Source organism: Abrus precatorius, unplaced genomic scaffold, assembly GCF_003935025.1.
Source record: "Abrus precatorius isolate BTA unplaced genomic scaffold, Abrus_2018 Scaffold4, whole genome shotgun sequence".
Classification (NCBI taxonomy): Eukaryota; Viridiplantae; Streptophyta; class Magnoliopsida; order Fabales; family Fabaceae; genus Abrus; species Abrus precatorius.
Genome location: NW_020874384.1, coordinates 4,574,614 through 4,595,084, shown reverse-complemented (window position 1 = coordinate 4,595,084; position 20,471 = coordinate 4,574,614). Strand labels below are relative to the sequence as shown.

The following is a 20,471-nucleotide window of genomic DNA, read 5'->3' as shown; positions in this document are numbered from 1 at the left end:
TTTGTTTTTTAGATTTTCATGAAACGAGGGAAGAGCAAAAAAAAAAAAAAACACAATAACCTGTAATAGACTTGTGGCTATCAAGGCAACAAGCCAGGTTAGAGTCAACAAAACTATGGAGTTTCAAATTCAAATAAGCTGGGAAGAAAATGCTTTTAGCTAGAGCTGCTTTCAGATATTTTAATACTCTAGTTTCTCCCTTAAAATGAGTATCTAAGGGCTTAGAAAGAAATTGACTAAGCTATTGAACTGAATAAAAGATATCATGAGGTCTAATAGTTGGCAAATAGAGCAATATGCCAATTAATCTTCTATAAGTTGTTGTATCAGAAAAAAGGGTACTTTGATCAACTTTCAATTTAGTGGAATGGTTAAAAGGTGTATTGACAAGTTTAGAAGCAAGGAGAGCACTAACTTCCAAAAGTTATAATAAGGACCATATCATCTTTAGACCAAACAATTTCAAGGTCTAAGATATATCTAAGAGGACTTAGATCTTTGATCTTAAAGCTGTTACGCAAAAACCGTTTGACATGATTAATTTCCTCCATTCTATTTTTAGAAGGACAAGATCATCAACATACACTAGAAGAGTTGTGAATGAAGATGAAGTGACTTTTACAAAGAGTGAGTGATCTGATGATTGGTGTTAGTTTAAAGAAATCAGTGCAGAATAAAGTTTAAATATCATTGGTAGCTAGCCTACATTAAACTATAGATAGACATGTGTAATTTGCAAACTTTGGAAGAATGTGAAGTTAGCAAATCAGGTGGAGGAATCATGTAAACCTCTTCATGTAAATCACCATACAAAAAGCATTATTAACATCCAATTGCTTTAAAAACCATCCTTTTGTAGCAACCAAGGTAAGAAGTATTCTCATTTTGGTTAATTTGGCAAAAGGAGAAAATGTATAAAAAAAATAAAATTGTTTAGTTGTTACCTCAATTTTAGAACCCAAAACCTACCTTCAAACTTCTAAATTTGATTATTGGAAAAAGGTCATGGATGCTTAGTTATTGGCACTTGAGCATAATTAGACTTGGTCTATTCTTGATCTTTCTAAAAGTAAAAATCCAATTGTATGCAAATGGGCCCACATGGTTAAATATCATGCAAATGGTACTATAGAGAGGTATAAGGCTAGATTAGTAGACAAAAGATATACACAATTAGAAGGGAGATATTATCTAATATTCTGGTTTATTGAGTCTGTTATTTTTTCATCTTTTGGTAATGTGTAGATATAAAAGCCACAAAATCTTTTTTTTTTAATGTATTGATTCATTCAATTTTGATAATAAATATATATTTTTCTTTTTTCCTAAATATCAAGATGATATCATAGCTTTGATTTATGCCTTTTTTTTTTTTTTTAGTCATTATTCTTGCTTTCACTCTTCTCATCTTCAATGGCAAATCAAAGTTACAACAATTATGCTACCAATCCTTCTAATCCCTATATTTTTTGCATCCAAACAAAAAGCCTTCTCTTATTTTAGTTTCACCACTTTTAAATGACAAAAATTATCATAGTTGAGCACATGTAATGAAATTGACATTATAATCAAAGAATAAGACTAAGTTCATCAATGGAAGTTTAATTTAGCCATTAATCACTTTCTGAATTTCATTGTAAAATTAATCTTATAAATTGATAAGACTTCAGTTGTTTAAAAGAACCTTTAAGATAAATTTTCTCATAGGGATATTTTTTGAATTGCAAAACTTCAAGAAGATCTTTATCGTTTTTATTATTACAATTTATTAGTTTATGATTCCTTAATTCTTTTTTTAGGTAATTGTAATTCTCTTCGTTCAATTTATTCTGTTTTATTTTATAACTATTGTTCTTCTTCTTATAAATTTTTTTATTTAGCTCTAATATCTTAATATTTTAAAAAAATACATATTTATTATTAAAATTGAATGAATCGATATATTATAAAAGAAAAATATTGTGATATTTATATTCACACGTTACAAAGAAATAAAAAAATAACAAATTCAATACACAAGAATATGGACTCAATAAACTATAATATTATAAACTACTAATTATAGTGTAGAAAAAACATAGACAAAAGAAATTAAATATTAAGCACAAAGAAAAATATTTTACTCTAAATTAAATTAATTCATAAATCTTTAAAATTTAAATTTACAAAGAATAGTAATATTAATATATATATATATATATATATATATATATATATTAATTAAGCCTTATGAGAAAATCCTAATTAAATTATCAAGATTTGGTTTCTAACAAAACACAAAACTAAACAATTATATGTTTGTCAACAAAAAGAAAACATTTTCACTATAATTTTAAATATATTTTAATGTAATATCTAATAAAAAAAAGGTTAACCAATACCCTTAAGAATACTTATTAATGTGATCTTTATTAAAACAAAAACTAAAAAACATGCTCAACTCAATTTTATTCAATCACATAAAAAAACTATAAATATCTTCCATTCAAAACAATCATATTTGAGAATTTTTATTTTTTATTTTTGTCGAGAGTCAAATTCTAAACTATAGACTGTAACATTCCATGTAAGTCGATGCATGCTTGTTTCATCCATTTCATATATATATATTTTTTTAAATTATATCATGTTTTTCATATATTTTCTTCATGCATCTCACAATCAACTTTCATATAAAATTAAACATCCGTAATGGCAATTGAATGTAAATAAGCATGGACACCGCGGAAGAAGCTTCAGCTTCCCCATCATCCCCTCGATTCTCCGGCACCCGTGGCGTATTCGTGAGTTTCCGGCAGAAAGACACCGGAAACACATTCGCAGCCACTCTATACGACGCTCTCCGGCGGAAGGGACTGAAAGCCGTCCTCGGCGGCAACTCCTCAGCGATTCGCAGCTCAAGGATCGCCATCGTAGTCTTCTCTGAAAATTACGCTTCTTCGAAGCGTTGCCTCACCGAACTAACGAAGATCCTTAAGTGTATGAAGCAAAAGAAGCAAGTGGTGTTCCCAATTTTTTACAAAGTAGAACCCTCTGTTGTACGGCACCAGAGAAAGAGTTACGGAGAAGCCATCGCTAAACACGAAGAGAGGGTCGGAACAGACTCCAACAAGCTCCGAAAATGGAGGTCCTCTCTCAACCAAGCCGCTGGCTTGTCAGGGTGGCATTTTCAAGCTGGGTACGCAATGCACAATCATTAGTGTTTCAACATCATTTATTATTATTATTATTTAAATAATTCAGATAAATATTTTTTTATTATTATTGACTTAAATATTTATTTAACTCTTTGTATTTGTGAGGATTTTATTTTAGTCTCTTTTTTAGTTTTTATTTCTATCTTTTCGTGATTTTTTTGTTTGGATTCTTCTTATTATATTAGTTACATAGAAATTAAAATTTTGTAAAATTGTAAAGATAAATAAATTAAAAAAATAAAACAAAAACTTTATAAAAATATAAGAATTAAAAATATTTTTAATTTTTTATTATTTTGACGTGACGAAATATTTTTAGTGTATATTTGCATACACTTTAAAATATCACTGATAATCATATTTACTTCATTTTAACATAGTTTTGTAAACATATTGAATGTTGATTACTTTTTACTAAAATTGATTTTGCCTTTAATCATTACAAATATTTATACTGAATTTCATTATAAGTTTATATTTTAAAATATAAAAATCAAATAATTTTATCCTCACTTTTAAATAAATTTTATTTTATAAAAGTTCATCTAAATATAAGCCCTTAAGCTCACTTAGAGAGCATGGTATGATTTTGACAGATGTGAACTTGAGTTCATTGAAAGGGTTGCTGAAGAGACTTCTGCCCAATTACCTCCCAAACATATAGATATTGGTGAGCGCATTATTGGGCTTCACCCCTGTATTGAACAAGCCAAGTTGCTTTTAGATCTTGCTTCCAACAATGATGTTTGCATGTTAGGAATTTATGGAGAAAGTGGTGTTGGCAAAACCACCCTTGCCAAAGCTTTGTATAATTCCATCCTCCACATGTTTGAAGGTGCATGTTTCATCTTCAATGTCAGAGAAGCTTCCAAGCAGCACAAGGGCATGCTGCGTCTGCAACAAACTCTTCTGTCAGAGATTCTTGAGGAGAAAAAAACTAAGCTGGCCAGTGCTGATGAAGGAATCTCTATGATAAAACACAGGCTTGCCCATAAAAGAGTTCTTTTGGTTCTTGATGATGTTGATGGGATAGAACAGTTGGAAAAGTTAGCAGGAGGGTGTGATTGGTTTGGTTTTGGTAGCAGGATTATTGTAACAACAAGGGATCAACATTTGCTACTTGCCCATCTTGTTGAAAGGACATATCAAATGAAGGGACTCAATGATCGTGATTCTCTTGAGCTTTTTTGTTGGTATGCTTTCAATGCTAGCCAACCTGCAACTGGGTACGAAAATGTGTCTAATCATGTAGTAAGCTATGCGCGGGGCATTCCATTGGTTTTGAAAGGAATAGGCTCCAAGTTGATTAACAGAAGTTTACGGGCATGGGAATGTGCAATGGAACAATACGAGAAGATTCCTGAAACAAAAAGATTGGAGACATTCTTAAAAGATGGTAAAAAGGGATGAGTAGAGACTGTCTTCTACATTATCTAAAGTAAGAGATTTGTTAGCTGATTGTTCTATGTGAATCTGAATTTTGGTCCATAAAAATCGTGATTGAGATAAGTGCTACTATCTTTCCAATATATGTATTAGCATGAAATTTCTGTGAGCATTTTTCAAAACTTTGTCAAGATTGCAAATATCAGCTTTTTTTTGGTCAAAGAAAATATCGGCTTTGCTTGACATTTTCTAAAATCAGTGTCCCACCTACCCACCCTGCGTGAGTTATAGCATTACCATTTATTAGCTGAAAATTTCATATGCAGTCTTGTTTCACGTGACATCTCCTCTGATGCAAGCACTGTGCATTTCACCTTCTATCGTGTAGACGATAATCTGAAAACTTATTATTGTATCAAAGTGCTGGAAGGAAGTTCATCTAAAATTCCAACTGTTTTCTTTTATATTGTGATTATTGAGTGCTTTCACTAGTCCTTGATCATTTGTTTAAGACTTCATGTTGCAGTTGTTTATTTATTTTTCCATGCATAATCCTAATAATTATTATTTGAGACTTTTGGGCTTTTTTTTGGTATCGAAATTGTAGTTTAGGGAGGTAACTGTGAGAGCTAAAGTGATAATAGACCACTATTTGGGCTCAATTCTTACTAAAGGGTATTAAGAATTTGGTTAAATTTATTCAGGGGTCAATATAAGACTAAACAAAAATCCTGTTATAAATTTATTTAAATGTAACACATTTTTTAAATACATTCTTCATTATGAAATAAAACTAATATAAGATGTCAAATTATGCGAATCTTATTGTCTGTTTTTTTTTTTTTGGGAAACTTATTGTCTATTTATATAAACTTGTGAAATTTACTTAATAATAAAAAGTGCGTTGAAGAGAGTCTCTTCCACAAAATTATTATCCATGTCATGTACGAATCTCACATGTCCCTTTTTTTCATCAAATCAACGTCTCTTATATACCTGTAAAGAAATTTCTTCTTCAAGTTTCCGTGCATATGTAATTTCTGTGGACGATAAAACAGAGATGTTGAATGTATGTAGGGTGGCAATATATCTTCTCTGTGTACAAGGTGGCAATATAAAAATTAAGGAACACGAAGAATAATTGACTATATGTGTATATCTTTATTATATGTAAGCAAAGAATAATGAATGATAGTCCTTTAGTATATATATATATATATATATATATATCGAAGGAGAAAATAGTGCAAGAAACTTTTCTTGTGGAACTAATCAAGAATCAGAGCACATAAACCCTTTTATTTGCACGAATGCAAAAAGCAAAATGCACACATTCAACACTAGCTAGCTGATCTGTGCATGAGAGAGGGTACATTCCAAGTGCGTGTATTGTTAAATAAAAGAGACAGAGAGAGAGACGGAAAGGGAAATGGCAATGGCAACGGCAGAAGGGACAGAGGGAGATGTCTCTATGTTTGATGAGAAAACGATAAGAGCTCAAAGAGCTGCAAGGAGTGAAAATTGGATATTGTTCAAGAAAATCTTGGAGGAAGACAATAAACGTTTGCTTGAGCCTTTTGACTTATTTGGAAACACTGCCATTCACATTGCAACTCGCTCTAATAATCCCCACCTCTTCCGGGAATTGTTGGAAATGCTTCCTGAAGTGGATAGGTGGCATGCACTAAGGAAGGGAAATTGTGTGCATAACACTCTTCTCCATGAGATCATCTTCTGTACAAGGGTGGAGATGGTTGGTGTTGTGTTCAAGTTTGAGAAGCAGCTAAAGGCACCTCCAAATGAACCAGAACAAAAGCAATGGTTGCCACTAATAGAGCTCATAAATGACTCAGGTGAAACCCCTTTGTTCAGAGCGGCCAAGCTCGGCAAGCTTAAGATGCTCAAGTATATGGCCAAACATGCCCAGGGTGACATACGAAGGCTTTTTGTTAGATTTGACAAATATTCCATTCTTCATGCTAGCATTCTTGGGCAATTTTTTGGTAGGTGCATGTTTCACTCTGTCCTTAATTATTTCATTGTATATCCATATTGTTAACTATGACAAGAATATATGATGGTTGGATAGTGTGTTATAACAAGATCATGATATTTTCGTAGCAGTTATGTGCATTTCCCATTTATTATATTGTTTAGTGACTTGACATGTATATAGAGTGAAAAAAATGATGTGAATGAAACACTTCTCTTTATAATTCTAAATCTTAAGAATCAATGAGTATTGAATATTTAGGTGTCACTTTCTGTACAGATGTTGCTATTTGGTTATTGGACATGGATGAAAAACTAGCCCAACTCAAGGATATGAATGGAATGACATGTCTTCAACTTCTATCCAATATGCCGCTTGTTTTTGGGAGCCAAGCCCCTTCCATGGGATCAGTGAAGAATTTTATATATTACTGTACATATCTGTCTCCATGTTGCATTTTCCCACATTCCCGTATTATGTATGTTACAACATCGTTCTCAGAAGTAAGTCATCTAGCTACCTATCTTAGTAATGGAGTATACAATGGGATAACATTTTGTACCACTTAGAGGATATCTAAAGGTGCCTTTTATATATATATATATATATTAGATGTATTTTTAAGATGCATGTTTACAGAAAAAAAAAAAGTTAAAAAGTAAGGAAGGGATAAAAATAATTATATACAATATCACACGCTGTCAATTTTTAGTTGTTGAAATAACGAAGCTGTATACAATAAGCATAAGTCTAAGGTTGGTGCTCATGGATTGAAATTTGGACCACACAGTGCTTCCTGAGGAAGGATATGAAATTGATGATGAGGATGAAGATGGCAACGTTGACTTCAGACAGAGGATCGACTTAGAGAGTGGCCAACAAGACAAGGGGAAGCTACCAACTTCAGGTACTTCTGGTCTGAAAAATAGTTGTTTTGTTAATTTGCTGCTATATCTTCACACACCGAGTACATGAAACTCGTAATGGCAAATTCAAATCACAAATGTATGCCGCTCACATGACAAAAATTCATAAATTTGCAGTTTTTTCAAGGATCAACTATGCTATTTGGAGAACACTAGCTACAGGTTACCACTTACAACTTTAATTTTTAACAGATTTTTTTTTTGTTTGTTCTGCTTTCTGATTTAACGCACTATCTCATCCTCAAAAATCACTTAATTACTAACAGAACTAACTAGATTGTGAATCGTGATTGGATCAAATTTATGCATGATCACGTTCAGAGTTCAATGGGATTGAACACATATGGCAAAGAAAGAAGCAGCATAAGTTAGCAGAGCATGTAGCTGAGTTGTTAGTTCAAAAGGACTTTTCATGGCAAATTTCTTTTCATGAAAACTTTCAACCCTTAATTGTATTGCCACTTCTTTCCTCCAAATCAGACAGGATAAAACAAATTCATCAGACGAAAGAGATGCAAAAGACTAGCTTTGCAATACCCTATTCTAAAAGTTACAGACCCACGACAGCCACTCACTATTCAAAAAATTACACGCCACTTCTGATGGCAGCTGGCTCAGGGATTGTGGAAATCGTTGAGAAAATCATTGACAAGTACCCTGAGGCTATTTGTCACGTTAGCCAGGATGAGCACAATGTTCTGCATGTGGCTGTGAAGCACCGTCAGCTGAAAATCTTTAACATGATAAAGAAACATTCAGCATTTAAATCGTTGATATTTCGAATAACTGCAGAAGGTCGAACTCTCTTGCACCAAATTTCAAGAATGGAGTTTTACGTAGAGCAGCACCTACCTGGTGTCGCATTCCAACTCCAAGATGAGTTGCGCTGGTATGAAGTAAGCAACTAACTCACCCTTTCATACTCAGTTCTGTTATTTGAAATTTTTTTTGGCAATCCTCCTTCCCAATGGTAACTTTTGGGAGTGAATTAGGTACAATATTTTTAATTTTTTAAGTGGTATAAAAGTCTATTCACTTTAAATGTTGGATCTCTCATTAAATGTTTAACTTGCAAATTTCACACACCTTATATTCAATCATGAAGGGTGTACTAAGATGTCTCAAATCAACTAATGACATAGCAAAAATATATTTTATTTTATAAGGCTTGGACAATCTTCTCCTCGGATGTTAACTTTAAGCTATCAGTTACACCCAATGTTTCTAAAGTTAAGTATAATGTAACCAACTTACGAGTTTAGATACTAAAGAGACTACTAGTACATAAGAATTCTTGTTTAAATTTAGGTGACACCAAAAAAAATATAATAGCGACTATATACATATATAAATAGATTACCGAAAACTTATAATTTGATTAAAAAAAATTGTTTGAGAAATTTGTCTTTGTCAAAAAAAATTTATACTATACAATATCATAGAAGAATTTTGTGTAAAGAATAATTCTTTATAAAATTCTTATCTATATACTAAACACAAGCTAAACAATTATAAATAAAGAACAATTCTTATTATTAATCATTTATATAAGATGTTCACACTACATTAAAAAATTTATGATTTATATTCTTTTACTAATAACAGGGATTCTTATTTGCATCACATACATAACAAAGCTTTACTTTAGTTTAAATTTCTTAAGTCATTTTTCCTCTACTATCTATATATTTTGCTCCACTAATTTTTTTTGTCAAGTAGTATTTACAATGTCAACTCCGTTTAAACAGAGTTTAACTTTATTGATAGAAGAAATTTTGTCATTACATCTAAGGGAATATCAAAGGTAGCAATCTTATCCACTAACACATCAAAACATGAACTCTTCTTTCTCTTTTATTTGTAATGAGATTTTTGCATATAACTTGAAATAAGCTGTAAAAGGTGTATTAACTACTTTTGCATTTTTCATTCCAAATCTCTATAATTTTTTCAATATAATTCTTTTGAGATAAACATGATCTTCTAGCTTTTCAATCCCATGTGAACTCCATATCAAGATTTCTCTTTGCTCAATCTAAATCCTTCATCTCAGATTCCCACTTAATTGTGTCTCATCTTTTTAATTTCTATTAAATACTTATGCAATTAGCATATCAACATAAAGAAGCAAAAAAATGTAAGAGTCATCAAATAATTTTTTTTTTATGATAAACACAACTATATTCAATTTGTATATGTCCAATGTTAATCATAAACAAGTTAAATTGTTTATACTTCTGGCTTGAAAACTTTTACAAGTCATATAAAGACATTGTCAATAAACATACATGGTCTTTTTTTTTATTGTAACAAATCTCGTTGGCTGTTGCATATAAATTATTTCTTCCAAATTCACTGTAGAAAAATGGGGGAAAAAACTTTTCTTAGTGTGTCTTTTGCTACAAGTCTAACTTTAAACCTTTTTCAATCTTTTTTCTTGAATGTTTACATGCAACCCACAATCTTTTGATCAATTGATTTCTCAACAAACTTCCATGGTTTGATTCTTATGGAGCAAGTCAAACTTTTCTTTCATAAAACCAGTCTACTATGACACTTTATCACAATTAACTGCCTCATAGAATTAAACTAGGTTTATACTTATCAATACTTTCTAGTATGCTTAGAGCAAAAGCAACAAAATCACCATACATATAAAGTTATTTAATTTTTCTTTTTCACATATCTCTAGCTAACGAATATTCATATTGTTGATGTGACCTCTTTATATATTTCCTCTAAATTCTATTTAAGTCTCAATTTTTAAGCTCCACCTTTTTGCTAGCACTATGAACTTCAACTTTATTATCATGATCCCCATGTATTATTTAGTTAAGTATAGCTATCTTATTAAAATTTATATCTCTACTAATCACAAGCTTTAATTCCTTAGGATTCCACAACATATACTCTTTTATACTATCTTGATAACCCAAAAATAAGTATTTTTTAGCTCGTGGCTCCAACTTCCTTTCATTAACATGACTATAAGTTGGACACCTAAATACACATAAAATTGAATAAATTATTATAGAACTTAACCACATTTCTTTTGGAGGCATGCAATCAATAGTTGTAGAAGGAATAGTATTAATTGTGTTTGCCCAAAATTGCTTAGTCAATCCTCCATTTGAGAGCATGCAAGGAGTTTTCTTGAGCAATGTCCTATTCATTTGTTTTGCCACACCATTTTGCTAGTGTATGCCTCAAAGTTTTATGACAAGTTATTCATTCAATTGCACCAAACTCATTGAACTCATAAGTATAGATTGAAGTTATTTTTACCGATAAATTTTTCAATGTCAAATTTTGCATATGGGGTAGCTCTTATACTAATTTGTTGTAAAAATTGTCCTTGAAAAAGAAAAATTATACTATACAATATTAAAAATAATCTCTATAATGAGGAAATAGAAAAAAAAAAAAAAAAACAAACATACAAAGAAGAATTCTCTACAAAATTCTTATTTCTCACAGATCTCTTCTTTTAAAAGAATTAAATCCTTATGTTTTTCACTAAATCTAGTTATTGAAAATCCTTAATTTCCAAGTATATATTCTAAACACAAGTGAAACAATTATAAGTACAGAAAGATTATCATCCTTAACTATCCACATGAATGGTTCACATTAAGTAAACTATTAAACATTTTATGGTTTAAGATTCTATTATTAATAATAACAGTAATTCTCATTAAAGCCAATACACATAAGAAATCGAGCTTAAATTTTTTAAGTCATTTTGCTTCCACCATTTATCTGTTTTGGTCCACTAGTTTTCAGTATCAAGGAGCACTTATAATGCCTACTAAGTCTCACCGGTGTTTATTCTTTAATTAATAACAGTAATTATTAGTGAGACACAAGAGAAACTAATTTTATTATATGCATGCAGCGAGTGAGAAAAATTGTTCCTGCGCACTACATGTTGCATTGTGACAAAGACGGGCTAACGGCGGAGGATGTGTTGGAAATGGAGCATGAGGAGATGCACAAAGAAGCAAAAGAGTGGATTAAGGAAACAGCACAATCATGCTCCACCGTGGCAGTGCTTGTTGCCACGGTGGTGTTTGCTGCAGCCTACACCATCCCAGGTGGCACCGAGAATAATGGCACACCCGTGTTTCTCGGTTCTCGTGTGTTCCTCTTTTTCACTGTCACCGATGTTGTGGCACTTGTCAGCTCATTGGCTTCAGTAGTGATGTTCCTTTCAATCTTAACGTCTCCGTTTGAGTTGTGGGATTTTCGTAAGTCTTTGCCTCGAAAACTGAGCCTAGGATTTGCATTTTTGTTCTTCTCATTGGTTTGCACAATGTTGGCATTCAGTGCAACCATTTTGCTTACCATTCGCTTAGAGAATCAGCAGAAATGGGCTTTCATTTTGTTTTGCGGTGCTTCGTTCCTTCCTGTCGCCATATTTTGGCGCATGCAATTCCCCCTTTATAAAATCGTTCAACGATTTGCTAAGCGACTATTCAAGACTCTCAAACAAGCCGTGCCTACTACGTTGATCAAATATTATTCCAGGAAAAAGCCACAGAAAATAAATTATCAACCTAATTACCCTTGATTAGATAGCTTATTTAGTGTTAATTTGTTCAATAATAATGTCACTGCTTGCTATTAACCTTTTTTATTCAAATGTTCGTGTGTTTAAAATCTGTCTTATAATTAATTAGTAACTTGCACTCAAGCTAGGTTACATGGTCGCATGTATTTTTATAATGGGTCATGTCAATAATAAACTGGATCACATAGTGGCTGGCGGGCCTGGGCCTGGGCCTGGGCATGGCTGCTTTTAAACTTTTTATGGCGACTATTTGACCGGTGTCGCAGGATGGCACAAGTCGCTAACTTTGACAATTTGCAAAGGAATATTATAATTTTAAACATTCTGAATATTTCTTTCCCGTGTTGTTTATTTAGATACCAAATTAAACACATGCAGATTGTAACCAACACTTCATGAGCAAAAACAAACAAATTAAGAGAAACAACGAAACTTGCACTTAATTGATCAATGAAAAGGAGAGACTACATACATGTTTCAATGAATTAATGATAAGAATATTTAACACCTTATGAGAGGGAAATTAAATAAAATAATTTGTGAAATTAAAAACAACAAAGTGGCAACTGATCATATGTTTCAAGGACTTAGTTGAAAGAACTGCAAATCTTTCTTATCATTCCAGCTGAGCCAGTTAAAGGTTCAACATCTCCCATCTTCATCATAGCAGCTGCGAAATCAGACTTAAATGTTGTAGGATTTTTGCTGTATTCGGACACAATAGAATCTGTAGATCCTCCGCTAAATAGAACCTGATCTGATTGAAGAAGACCCTTCTTTTGAATCAAATTCTTGAAGTAATTGTTGTCAAATGAATTGGGTGTGACCAAGTCAAGTGCTGCCAACTTTTGATCATTAACGTTGTTACTAAGGGATGGACAACCACGTTGACGAGTGCTAGCAAATCCTGCATCTATGTCACTCGCATTGTTGTATATTCTGCCACGGAATGTGAAGCATTGAGCTTGTCCAATTGTATGGGCACCTGCATGCATTAGTCTGTTTAATTAACAATTGTCTCACACTTGAAATTTACAAACATAAATATATAATATATGTTTTCCAACTTGTGAGGCTTATGGATATATACACAATACAAGCAATACCACTTATATATTAATTAGTTAGCACTTACCAGATAGAGTAACCATGTCTCTGGCAGTGAGCCCTTTGTTGCTGAATTTAGAGATAAGAATGTCAAGATCGTCTGTGAATAGTGGAAGGTCGCTAGTAGCTGAACTTTTGCTTGCGGTGGTCGAATCTCTTCTTCCAAGCTTCACACTCCATGATGGACCACCCACCTGATGATCAAGACCAATAACATAAAAAAAAAAATTAATTTTTCGTATATGCTAAAATGTTATTAAGTTAAAACCATGAACATGAAACTTATATATACGCATAAACTATATACTTATGTAAGCGAAACTTACAGCAAAAGATGCATCGCGTGCTGCTACTGCCACAATGTCTGCACATGACACCACTCCGGGGCACACCTTCTCCACCTCAGCTTTTGCTTGATCAATGATGTTATATCCCCTGACTGAGTTTGCATTCTGAAGTGCACTCTTTTCGCTCTCTATTGAGGAGCTATCATCAAGCAAAATCGATGCATCACAGCCCTGCAATTCACATATATATATGATTAGACCCCTCAACTATTGTTCATACATGATTCTATTAATTTAACTGTAACTAAGATTAGTCAAATTAAGTACATGCATGCAAAATTAGTATATCAACAATAATATAAATGAAGCATGTATATGTATACCTGAACAAAGCAGTCATGAAAATGAAGGCGAATGAGAGATGCAGCCATGCGGCGCTCCTTAGACACCGCACTACGAATCACAGTTCTAATAGTGCTAAGTGCATTGGGGCATGTACTGTCATAGAACGTTGAAGACAATTGTGCATCACATATAGTGCCCAACAGCACCAGTGTGACAACAAAACTAGTGATACTTGAAGTTTTATATGCCATGAATATTTTGGCTGGAAGGTTAATTAATTGCAAAGAACTGAATATATTAAACTTGACACTAGAGAGAAAGCTAACAAGAAGTTAAAATGATTGAATGAATGTATGAAGATGACGGAAAAGTAGGCCAGAATGATCATCAATTTATAGGATGTGTCTATATTTGGTTTTGTGTGAGAAATTGTCATAGTCACTAATGTACGCTGCGACGCGGTGCAGCTTTGGATGTAGGAAACCTTTTGACATTGTGTTTTGTGACCCGTTCTCGTTTGGTTGCTCTTCGCAAATGCCAGCTCATATGGTGTTAATTAAGGACACTTTTTTTACTTTTCTAAGTCTATTTTATAAAAAATAAAAGATTAAATTAAAAAAATTAAAAAAGTTATAATTTTTAAATATAAATTTTATTTTAAAATATCAGTGATATTAAATTATATAGTTGATGAATTGTATATTTAATAACATTAATAAAAGAAAAATATAAAGAAATTGAATAATTAATATATCTCAAATCTATTTTATATTTTTTATATTTAGGACAAAAAAATACTCTATTCTGTTCCTCATGAAAGATTAGAGGGTGTACTATAAATCATGGGAGTGTTCCACTGGGAATTTTTTATTTATTTTTAATAAAATATTATTATATTACTTAATTTTTTTATAATCATATTTTAAAAAATTAAATTATTTATATGTTATAAAATGAAACAACAAAAAATATATGAACGGGTTTAGGGATGACAATGGGTAAAGTACCCGATGGGCACCCGCAAAATTTACCCACAATGGGTAGGGTATTTACCCGCTATACGGGTACAAGTATGGGTGTGGGTAAAAACCCGCAAATTTTAATGGGGATGGGTGCGGGTATGGGTATCTAAGTACCCACCCCGCCCCATACCCGCATATATATATATATATATATATATATATATATATATGCTTGAACTTTATTTTACAATTATGTATTGAATTTTTGTATTATTATATTACTTATGTGAAGTTATATAAGATTAATATAAAAATATATTTAATAATAAAGTAAACCAAAAAATTTATTTTGGTTTATATTTTTAATAGAAAAATTTATTTACTATTTTATATCATTTAATTAGGCTAACACAATTTAATTATTACATAGTTAATATAAGATTGACTTTTTTTAAAATATTATTTATATATGACACACATAAAATATTTTTTACACAAATATTTTTGTTAATAAAATCATATTGATATTTAAATCATAAAGTGAATGATAAATAATAAATATTTTATAAATTTTACAATCACCTACTATTACCGTAAACTTATTATTTATTAATAATATTTAAATTTTATTTTTATATTTTAATTTAAAATAATATTTTTCTATGTAACATATGTATTACAAGCAAAACTATAATATATTGAATCTAAATAATATTATTCTTACTATTTATTCACATTCAAAGAAGTTTTTGAAAAGATATAAATATAAAAAATTATTATTAATTTTTATTTGTTAATTTTTTTAAGATAAAAAAGTATAATTTTTTTAATATACACGTATATTTCTTTATTATAAAATTTTATTGTAACTATTTATCTTTTATTCAAATTCTTTTTTTTTTAAATTTATATACATTATAAATATTTAATTCACTAAAATAATTTTTCAAAAATTTATATTTTTGATAAAATATTTTCGTATAGTATATGAGTTAAAAAATACTAGTATTAATATATATATATATATATATATATTATATTATTTTAATTAAATCTATTATTTTTCTTACAATTTCAAATTCAAAAGTTAAAAAAAATATTTTATGTATCAACTTTCTGTTGTCAGTATTGAACTTCTCTACTCTAACTCTATTCTCATTCTCAATGTTTGTCTCGCTAAAACTTAATAAAACTATGAAATGTTATTCATTAGAGTTAGTTGTTAATGTCGTCACAAGAGGTTACTAAGTGATCCCACACGAAGGGACAATCATTGTACAAATCTATTTCGTTGTCGTTCTGACATTACCAACAATTAAATCTCACACAAGATAGGATTATCACTGACAAATATAACTTGTGTGTTTAGTTTTGCTTATTGTTTCTAAGAATTTTAGTTTAGAAAATTATTATATTAAGGTACATTTAACGTTTATGATCTTTGAATATTTATTTTTTATCTATATTTGTACCTTGTTCAGCAATTACATATTGAATTTTTGTATTATTATGCTACTTATGTGAAGTTATATAAACATATTTTTCTTTATAAATATTTTTTTCTTAAACAAGCGCGGGTAATGGGTACAAGACGGGTATGCGGGTACCCAGAGGGTACGGATACAGGGATTAATGTTCATACCCATGCGGGTATGGGGCCGGGTACAGGTATTTTTTTAAAATGCGGGTATGGGGATGGGTACTGTAGTACCCTACCCATACCCTACCCATTGCCATCCCTAAACGGGTTCACCAATTTAAGACGATGATTACGCGTTGCACAATTTATAATAACAATATGGATGTATAGAGTGCTAAAAAATCATGTTTGTAAAAGTAACAAAAAATAATATTAAAATGAAACATTTTGAAAAGAGAAATAATTTAAAAAATATTTTGATAACTTAATAAGTTAAGGAATATCGAAATATAATATTGAATTAAATTCATATTATATATGAAAGAATTAACTTTTATTTTGCATTATACACATGTGTAAGAAAAATATTTATAAATACTTAAAATCAATTCTAAAGATTGAAATTTACAAATTTGTTAAAAAAAACTTACATTATCTTATTTTTATATATAAAAAAATCTTAATAAAAATGTATGTACTTGTTGAACAGTCACAAGATCATAATAATCTAGCAGGAGCACTGGGACAAAGTGTTTTTATATGACAAGTTCTCGCTCATACTTGCATATATTCAAAGATGGCGTTTAAAGGCTTACTTTCCTGGAAATTGTTTTCACAAAGTTCTGTAGCAAAATGAGGCGTTTAAATTTCAATATATTTAGACAGTCATTATTTTTATTTAATTTTTCTATTTATTTTTCCCTTTTTATCCTATTAAATTAATCATCGTATATATTTTTTATTAATTTATCTCCCCTGTATATATATATGTATAAGTGAGTGTGTATATATATATATATATATATATATCATAAGTCTGAATAAGTTGATATTTTTGTTATAATATTGCATTGTCGCCTAGAGCTTATAGATTTACTGTTCAAGGATCTTCGACAACTACCTTATTAGATGTGTTTACTCACTTTGTTTCCCTAATGATTAATTTGACTGTATCTTTATCTTCTTGTATAGTTTTCCTAACGTAATTGATTAAAATATTAGACTTTCTAATCATGACACGAGAATAATTTGAAAGATCTTAACTTCAATGTTTTTTATATTGGAAAATAGTTGGTAATATCATGCCAACTCTAATTTTTGACGTTCATAGTTTGTCCAACGTTGAAAAGAACTTCTTCCTACTTTAATTTCTTACGAAAAAGATAATCTTTATATGACCCTTATGGGCTTTGGCTAATGGCTCTCTCTCTACAGCTATCTCGGAAGGGTACGTGTATGAAAGTGAAAACATCATATATATGTACTTAACTTTTAACTTCAGATTGTCCCCAAAAATTACAAAGTAAACAAAAGCATAGACCAAACCCCCAAACATAATGAGAACAGTGAACGATTAGCTTAGGGTGTAAATTTCACATTCATCACTTTAATTTAATTTTAGTTAATATCTTCAAATCATTTCTTAAATAATTTATGGAGAAACAAATTTTGACAGAGAAAATTTGATTTATCAAACTTAAGAATGGAATAATAAAAAATCACGTGGCACACCACCTTGGCCAAATACAAGCACAAAAAAAACTAAGTTAATTTAGGTGACACTTTGCAAATTTGTTTTGGTCAAATTTGTTAAATTATAAAGCATAAAGACAAGCACAAGCCGACAAGGTCTCTTTCAACGAAGCTTACAAACGATAATAATAGAGTGCAATGCATGTAAAGCATATGACAAAGCAACAACCCATATTCACGATTCACACATACATAGAAGGAAACGGAAATGGCAGAAAACTTTTTCTTCAACTTCAATTAATGCAAAAACCACAAAAAAGAAAACAAATAAAATTCCACAAAGCAAAGTTCAATTAATCTAAACCACAGTGGCTTCATACATATATTGGCTAGCTAGCTACCTGGTCAACTCCAACCGCGCCATCAACTCATCTCTACAACGCGCTGTAGCAGATAATAGTGACCAAGCCAGCTTTCTTAATCCATATCAAGCTTCAGCATCTTTGACTATCATGACAGTTTCTCACACAAAACCAAATATAGACACATCCTATAAATTGATGATCATTCTGGCCTACTTTTCCGTCATCTTCATACATTCATTCAATCATTTTAACTTCTTGTTAGCTTTCTCTCTAGTGTCAAGTTTAATATATTCAGTTCTTTGCAATTAATTAACCTTCCAGCCAAAATATTCATGGCATATAAAACTTCAAGTATCACTAGTTTTGTTGTCACACTGGTGCTGTTGGGCACTATATGTGATGCACAATTGTCTTCAACGTTCTATGACAGTACATGCCCCAATGCACTTAGCACTATTAGAACTGTGATTCGTAGTGCGGTGTCTAAGGAGCGCCGCATGGCTGCATCTCTCATTCGCCTTCATTTTCATGACTGCTTTGTTCAGGTATACATATACATGCTTCATTTATATTATTGTTGATATACTAATTTTGCATGCATGTACTTAATTTGACTAATCTTAGTTACAGTTAAATTAATAGAATCATGTATGAACAATAGTTGAGGGGTCTAATCATATATATATGTGAATTGCAGGGCTGTGATGCATCGATTTTGCTTGATGATAGCTCCTCAATAGAGAGCGAAAAGAGTGCACTTCAGAATGCAAACTCAGTCAGGGGATATAACATCATTGATCAAGCAAAAGCTGAGGTGGAGAAGGTGTGCCCCGGAGTGGTGTCATGTGCAGACATTGTGGCAGTAGCAGCACGCGATGCATCTTTTGCTGTAAGTTTCGCTTACATAAGTATATAGTTTATGCGTATATATAAGTTTCATGTTCATGGTTTTAACTTAATAACATTTTAGCATATACGAAAAATTAATTTTTTTTTTTATGTTATTGGTCTTGATCATCAGGTGGGTGGTCCATCATGGAGTGTGAAGCTTGGAAGAAGAGATTCGACCACCGCAAGCAAAAGTTCAGCTACTAGCGACCTTCCACTATTCACAGACGATCTTGACATTCTTATCTCTAAATTCAGCAACAAAGGGCTCACTGCCAGAGACATGGTTACTCTATCTGGTAAGTGCTAACTAATTAATATATAAGTGGTATTGCTTGTATTGTGTATATATCCATAAGCCTCACAAGTTGGAAAACATATATTATATATTTATGTTTGTAAATTTCAAGTGTGAGACAATTGTTAATTAAACAGACTAATGCATGCAGGTGCCCATACAATTGGACAAGCTCAATGCTTCACATTCCGTGGCAGAATATACAACAATGCGAGTGACATAGATGCAGGATTTGCTAGCACTCGTCAACGTGGTTGTCCATCCCTTAGTAACAACGTTAATGATCAAAAGTTGGCAGCACTTGACTTGGTCACACCCAATTCATTTGACAACAATTACTTCAAGAATTTGATTCAAAAGAAGGGTCTTCTTCAATCAGATCAGGTTCTATTTAGCGGAGGATCTACAGATTCTATTGTGTCCGAATACAGCAAAAATCCTACAACATTTAAGTCTGATTTCGCAGCTGCTATGATGAAGATGGGAGATGTTGAACCTTTAACTGGCTCAGCTGGAATGATAAGAAAGATTTGCAGTTCTTTCAACTAAGTCCTTGAAACATATGATCAGTTGCCACTTTGTTGTTTTTAATTTCACAAATTATTTTATTTAATTTCCCTCTCATAAGGTGTTAAATATTCTTATCATTAATTCATTGAAACATGTATGTAGTCTCTCCTTTTCATTGATCAATTAAGTGCAAGTTTCGTTGTTTCTCTTAATTTGTTTGTTTTTGCTCATGAAGTGTTGGTTACAATCTGCATGTGTTTAATATGGTATCTAAATAAACAACACGGGAAAGAAATATTCAGAATGTTTAAAATTATAATATTCCTTTGCAAATTGTCAAAGTTAGCGACTTGTGTCATCCTGCGACTAACGGTTACCAGTCATAACTGTCTCCATAAAAACTTTAAAAGCAGCCAGGCCCAGGCCTGCCAGCCACTATGTGATCCATATTTTCACTATTTCGTCAAGATAGTAGTACATCTTTTTTTTTTTTTAAAAATATTTGTAGGTAAAAACATGATGAAA

At 31.3% G+C, this 20,471-nt stretch overlaps 3 protein-coding genes across 3 annotated transcripts; 2 read left to right on the top strand and 1 right to left on the bottom strand.

Annotated features, from left to right (window-relative positions):
* The first annotated feature begins 2,714 nt into the window (after positions 1 to 2,714).
* On the top strand, positions 2,715 to 4,607 carry LOC113865259 (TMV resistance protein N-like). The gene is made up of 2 exons (XM_027499694.1): positions 2,715 to 3,178; positions 3,794 to 4,607. Exons 1-2 carry the CDS (start codon positions 2,715 to 2,717, stop codon positions 4,605 to 4,607), a joined length of 1,278 nt encoding a protein of 425 aa, XP_027355495.1.
* Positions 4,608 to 12,659: 8,052 nt separating this feature from the next.
* LOC113865640 (lignin-forming anionic peroxidase-like) lies at positions 12,660 to 14,062 on the bottom strand. Its single transcript, XM_027500338.1, has 4 exons — positions 13,850 to 14,062; positions 13,506 to 13,697; positions 13,208 to 13,373; positions 12,660 to 13,057 (listed from the first exon to the last, which is right to left on the bottom strand). The coding sequence occupies exons 1-4, from the start codon at positions 14,060 to 14,062 to the stop codon at positions 12,660 to 12,662; spliced, it is 969 nt and encodes a 322-aa protein (XP_027356139.1).
* Positions 14,063 to 18,582: 4,520 nt separating this feature from the next.
* On the top strand, positions 18,583 to 19,985 carry LOC113865257 (lignin-forming anionic peroxidase-like). Its single transcript, XM_027499691.1, has 4 exons — positions 18,583 to 18,795; positions 18,948 to 19,139; positions 19,272 to 19,437; positions 19,588 to 19,985. The coding sequence occupies exons 1-4, from the start codon at positions 18,583 to 18,585 to the stop codon at positions 19,983 to 19,985; spliced, it is 969 nt and encodes a 322-aa protein (XP_027355492.1).
* Positions 19,986 to 20,471: the final 486 nt, after the last annotated feature.

Bases quoted from the DNA above. Each gene is read 5' to 3' on its own strand.
- LOC113865259 (XM_027499694.1), top strand. From the start codon at position 2,715: ATGGACACCGCGGAAGAAGCTTCAGCTTCCCCATCATCCCCTCGATTC. The intron at 3,179-3,793 runs GTACGCAATGCA...TGATTTTGACAG, and splicing joins GGGTGGCATTTTCAAGCTGG to ATGTGAACTTGAGTTCATTG.
- LOC113865257 (XM_027499691.1), top strand. From the start codon at position 18,583: ATGGCATATAAAACTTCAAGTATCACTAGTTTTGTTGTCACACTGGTG. The intron at 18,796-18,947 runs GTATACATATAC...TGTGAATTGCAG, and splicing joins TTCATGACTGCTTTGTTCAG to GGCTGTGATGCATCGATTTT. The intron at 19,438-19,587 runs GTAAGTGCTAAC...TAATGCATGCAG, and splicing joins AGACATGGTTACTCTATCTG to GTGCCCATACAATTGGACAA.
- LOC113865640 (XM_027500338.1), bottom strand. From the start codon at position 14,062: ATGGCATATAAAACTTCAAGTATCACTAGTTTTGTTGTCACACTGGTG. The intron at 13,698-13,849 runs GTATACATATAC...TGTGAATTGCAG, and splicing joins TTCATGACTGCTTTGTTCAG to GGCTGTGATGCATCGATTTT. The intron at 13,058-13,207 runs GTAAGTGCTAAC...TAATGCATGCAG, and splicing joins AGACATGGTTACTCTATCTG to GTGCCCATACAATTGGACAA.